Here is a 5,431-nt window from a genome sequence, read left to right as displayed (position 1 = left end):
CTCTAAAAAATAAAAATAAAAAATAAACCTGGCTCCCAAACAGCCCCAGGGGCCGGGTATGTCACAAAACGGAGGGAACCAGGCCAGGCTGGGGACACCAGGCCAGAGGCTGGTAACTGGCCGGTGCATCGTCAGCAGTGGGCGGCCTGACACGGGCCACTGGGCACCCCCAGCGCCATGTCTTCCTGGGGTCACAAGAAGCCAGATTCTTATGAGAAATGTCCCGATTCTTAAATCTATAAAAGTTCACTTCCTTCCCCGCCCTTCACAGGCCCTGATGCAGAAAAGAGCTTTTGTGTGTAATTCAACATCCACGTGGGATTTTTTTTTTTTTTTTTAATTTCAAAATCTGAAGTGCTATGTAAAGACATTTCTTTTTCTTGAATAGCAGACAATCTCGTTAGGAAGATAAAACGAAGCACTTTGATCTTAAATCTCAAATGAAGTTCACGAAAACGTAAAGTATTTTATTTATTCTAACCCAGCAGGATACATGCCCAAGTGTGTAATCAACAGACACAGAATGCAGCGGCGGAAGGGACGGAGAACGAGGCCACCGGCGGCTGGGCCCTCGAGTCCACAGTGACCAACATAAATAATCAGTGTGCCTACTAAATAATTAGTGCCGTCCACGTGGTAAATACACTGTTACAACTCTTTACATTTGTACATAACTCATTTTACAAATAAATGCTTTGAGACGGGGCTGTCCGACTTTCATTTAAACACTCTAGTCGCTGCACCAAGGGTCCAGCAATAAATATTCCCTCAGGTGGGTGGGGGAAATGCTTTGACCTAAGGTCTGTGTTAGGATGGAAATCGGAGCGAAGATTTAAGACTTTAAACTGCTCGTGTGATTAGTGAAATCTCGTGTTCTGAAAATGCACAGTCTAGTTACCAACTTCACACGTAACTGTCGTCCGACGCTAACGGCGTTGGTGGTTGGGCTGCTTCCCCGAATCACGACTGCCTCGGGCTGCTCACTTGTTAATTCTTTTAAGAGAAGCTGCAGTGACTGCAGTGGGGTATTTCCCTCGGCTTCCTGACGCTCTCGGCATTAGGACCCACTAAACAACTCACAAGGACCAAAGGACAACCCGGCCTCCTCTGGGCAGCGCAGCCGGCCTGTCCCGTCGCGGCCTCAGCCAGTCTGCACCTTTGCAGTCCACCTGCTGCACGTGTCGCATGAAAGTAGCACAGCCTGAAACGCCATCACCACCAGTTCTGGGGGTGAAAGCCGAGGCCGCCGCACCCCCCATTCTGCACCGGGGCCCGGGAAGCTGGAGGCTACGAGGGTGCTGCGTTCTCCTCGCACGCTCGTCCGGGCCGTGGCCAGGTCCCGGGACACTGCCCCTGGAGGTCCTCGCGGCGGTGGCTCGCCCTGCACCTGCCCACGGCAGGCCCACCACCCGCAGGCCCGATGGCTGCAGCCCGTCAGCTGGGACTGAAGTCCGGGCAGCTCTTCCCGGGCAGCGGGGGCTCCTGCTGGAGCGGGTAAGCGAAGTACTGGGGCGACACCAGGAACCCCGACGGCTGCGCCAGGTGGATGGGGTGGCCTGTGGTGTAGGGTGGGGGCGGGGAGGGCACCAGGCAGCCGGGCTCCGCTCGGGCGAAGGAGAACCTGCGAATGGAGCCCCCGGTGGAGCTGGAGCTGGTGGCCGTGCTGGACTGGCGGGACGGCGCGCGCAGGCCGGCGGAGGGCAGGATCATGGGCAGGGCCTCCGTCTGATAGCTGCGCAGCGAGAAGCGGATGGGCTGCTGGGACGGCTCCTTGGGCCTCAGGCAGGTGCAGCAGTAGACCGCCACCAAGGAGCCCAGGATGATGAAGGCCACGAAGATGGAGCCAACGATGAGGAAGGGCACGTACACGGGCTCTGAAAGGCAAAGCCGCCCGGGCTGCAGCAGATCCCCCGAACGGCAGTGGCCTGGCCCCAGCCCCGGACCCGCCGCTGTCCCCCACCATCCCCACCACCAGCCCGGGCGACCCGCCAGCGGCTCCTCACGGGGGGACACAGGCCCACACCCACACCCACAGCTCGCCCTCGCCCGGCTCCCGTGGAAACCCAGGGCCTGCAGCGACGGGACGGCCAGCCTGCTGGTCACCGGGACTCTGGACGGACACCCCATCGGGGTGGGCAGAGGGTGGGAGAGGGTGGTCCACACGCCCCTCGGGTCCCAGCGCGTCCTGCCCGCACACCCTGGCCTGTGCATGGGCCGCGTCCTCACAGGAGCAGGGAGCCCTGGAAGGAACCCTTGGGGGCCCCGCCGGCCTGGCCCGCAGCACAGTCCCCAGCTCTGGGTACTTCTTCCCGGGAGGGACCGGGGTGCCTCCTGCAGTGCCACCCCTCTGCCTCCCGCGCCCCACCCAGGCTCTGGACGGTCAGGCTCATCTAGGTCCTGAGGCAGCTGGGAGTGGGAGTCAGTGGCCGTTCCACGCCACGGCCCCCACGGGGCCGGGTCCCACCCTAAGCCGCCCCCTGCCCACCAGGGGACCCCGCTCCGAGTGGCCCCATCTGGGAGAGCCACCTCTGTGGGCAACCCTGGCCTAGATGGCGGTGCACCCACTAGGGTCTCCGTGGGTCTGGCTCCTCCTCCTGCACGGCCCGACCCCAGGCCTTGCACACTTAGCTGCATTTGGCTCGTTGGCCCGCACCCAAGCGGCTCTGGGTCTGACCTTCCCAGGGACATGCGTGTGCAAGCCTCGGTGACGGTGACACTCAACCCAGAGGTCGGTGGCTCCCGCATGTCGGCCTCACCTCCCACCCACTCTGCCCCTTGTAGCACCCCGCCCTTCCACCACCCCGCTGTCTAGCACCCTGCCCTCCCAGCACCCTGCTGTCACAGCGCCCTGTAGAAGGTGAGGGCAGGGCAGCCTGGGGGGTGCTCAGCAATTTAGCGCTGCCTTCAGCTCAGGGCGTGACCCTGGGGTCCTGGGATCGAGTCCGCATTGGGCTCCCTTCATGGAGCCTGCTTCTCCCTCTGCCTGTGCCTCTGCCTCTCTCCCTGTGTCTCTCATGAATAAATAAATAAAATGTTTAGAAAAAAAGAGAAAAAAGAAGGCAAAGGCAAAGTGACTGCCCACCACTGCCTGTGCCCGGGCTAAGCACCCTGCCCGCCCCCTGTCCTCAGCCCAACTGCCCTGAGAACAGCGCGCCCACTTTAGAGGGACACGAGGCCCAGAGCAGCTAAGTGACCTGCCCGGGTCACCCAGCCACCAGCTGTCCTGGGGCGGCCAAGCTGATTGGGGTTGGGGGAGCCCCCTGCACACTGCGCACTGACAAGCCCGCAGGCCCAGGGGCCCCAGGGGCAGTGGCTGAGCCGAGGAAAGGTTCTGTATCTTTTTTTTTTTTTTAACAAGCCAGGGCAGCCTGGGGATCCCCGCTTGCCCCGAGCGCCCTTTCCCCGCAGAGCAGCCCGCGGCCCCCAAATGCCCCTCGAGGTGCAATTCCTGCCACTGGGCCCTGCTTATGCTCCCTGGGGGCTGCGCTGGGCGCTGGGCGAAGGGTGACCCGGGGTGACCCGGCGCCACACCCTCTTCCCCGGTTCCCCGGGGACCTTCCGTGGCCGCTCCCGGGGGGGGGGGGGGGGGGGGGGGGGGCTCTGGGGTGTCACCCGCTCCGGGTTCCCACCCGGTTCCCTGACGTTCCCATTCGGGTGCAAGGCTTTTTCTTCTCTCTCTCCCTCTTTTTTCTTTTCTTTTTTCTGTTTTCTTTCTTTTAGGTGTAACGTTCCTGCGCTGGGCCAGAGTTCACTCGCTCCGAACTCAGCGGGAATCTGCCCCGCGCTTTCCGGCCTGAGAACCGGGGGCGACCGCGTCTCTGCGTGTCCGCCCCGGGCCCCGCGCGGGCGAAGGGCGCGACAGGGGGGCTGCCCGCGGGGCTGACCCGAGGCGGAGGAGCGCGGTGGAGTCCGCGGCTCGGGACCCCCGCGAAGGCGCCCCCGGAGTGGGGGGGTCGTGGCCCAGCCGCTCGGCCCCGCGGGGGTGCAGAGGGGCGCTCGCCCCCCCCCAGCCGGGCGCGCACCGGGGGCCCCAGCGCCCCAAGACCGCGATCCCGCCGCCGCCCCCTGGCCCTTCCCCTCGGCCCCTGCGCCCCCGGGAGCTCCAGCCGCCTCGCCCGCGGCCGCCGGGTGCAGGCCCGCGCTCCTCGCCGTCCGCCACCCTCGCTCGGGCACCCGCCGAGACCCCGCCGGGCGGGAGTCGGGGCGCAAAGGAATGAGGGGCGCGGACCCGGGGCCGCCCGCGGCGCACGCAGGGGTCGGGGACTGCGGAGGGGAAGGGGACCCGGGAGCCGAGGAGGGGACCCGGGGCTGGAGAAGGGGATCGGGGGACCGGGGATGGGACCCGGGAGCTGGGGATAGGGACCCGGGGCTGGAGAGGGGGATCGGGGACCGGGGATGGGGACCCGGGGGCCGGGGATGGGGACCCGGGGCTGGAGAGGGGCATCGGGGGACCGGGGATGGGGACCCGGGGCTGGAGAGGGAGATCGGGGGACGGGGGATGGGGACCCGGGAGCTGGGGATGGGGACCCGGGGCTGGAGAGGGCCATCGGGGGACCGGGAATGGGGACCCGGGAGCCGGGGATGGGGACCGGGGCCCCGGGGCCGGGTTGGGGGGCCGGAGGATCAGGGACCCGGGGGCCGGGGGGGAGGACCGGGGATTGGGGCCCCGGGGAGCGCGGAGGGGCCTGGGGCCGGGCAGGAGCACGCGGCGGGGCCGGCACTTACGCGCGGTGACGCCCGGGGGCTCGCGCCCGCCGCGGTCGTTGGTGCAGCCGCCCTGCTCCAGCCTGGCGTCGGCCGCGGCGCAGCAGTAGCGCAGCGCGCAGGAGCCGCAGCAGATGGTGGCGTCCGGCGTGTCGAAGTCCTCGGGGCACTGGAAGCCCTCGTGGTCGCCGCCGTGCGCGTCCACCCAGCCGTGGCAGTACTCCCCCGCCTGCTGGGCGGCCGCGGGGCTCCGGCGCAGCGCGCCCAGGACGAGCCAGAGCGCCAGCAGCGGCCTCATGGCGGGCGGGGGCGGGGGCGGCGGCGGCGGCGGCTGGGGCTAGCGGGGCGCGGGGAGGCGGCGGGGGCCGCGCCGAGGGCTGCGCAGCCGGGCGGTGAGCATGGCGGGCGCGGGCGGGCGGGCGCTGCTGCGGGGGCTGCGGCCGAGCGCCGCGGGGCTCATTCCGCCGCCCGCCTCCTCCGCCCCCGGCCCGGCGCCCCTCCGCGCCCGCGACCCCGGCCCGCGCCCCAGCCGAGCCCGACGTGGGGCGGGGGCTGCCCGCGAGCGGCCGCCCGGCCCCGCGCCCCTGCTCGGCCGCCGCCGTCGGCCCGCCTGCGAGTGGCCTGGCACCGACGGCCCCGGGCTGCTGCCCGCCCGGCCTGCGGGGCGCCCTTTAAAGGGGAGAGGGAGGGGGAGCCGCGACGCTCCGGGAAGAGTCCGCCCTCCCGG

General features: G+C 67.8%; 1 protein-coding gene across 1 annotated transcript; it reads right to left on the bottom strand.

The window, feature by feature from the left end:
* Window positions 1–441: 441 nt before the first annotated feature.
* SHISA3 (shisa family member 3) lies at window positions 442–5,017 on the bottom strand. Its single transcript, XM_072774847.1, has 2 exons — window positions 4,726–5,017; window positions 442–1,874 (listed from the first exon to the last, which is right to left on the bottom strand). Exons 1-2 carry the CDS (start codon window positions 5,000–5,002, stop codon window positions 1,435–1,437), a joined length of 717 nt encoding a protein of 238 aa, XP_072630948.1. The 5' UTR covers window positions 5,003–5,017; the 3' UTR covers window positions 442–1,434.
* Between the last annotated feature and the right edge of the window lie 414 nt (window positions 5,018–5,431).

Source organism: Canis lupus, chromosome 14 (assembly GCF_048164855.1).
Source record: "Canis lupus baileyi chromosome 14, mCanLup2.hap1, whole genome shotgun sequence".
Lineage (NCBI taxonomy): Eukaryota > Metazoa > Chordata > Mammalia > Carnivora > Canidae > Canis > Canis lupus.
This window is presented reverse-complemented; position numbering and strand designations above follow the sequence as displayed.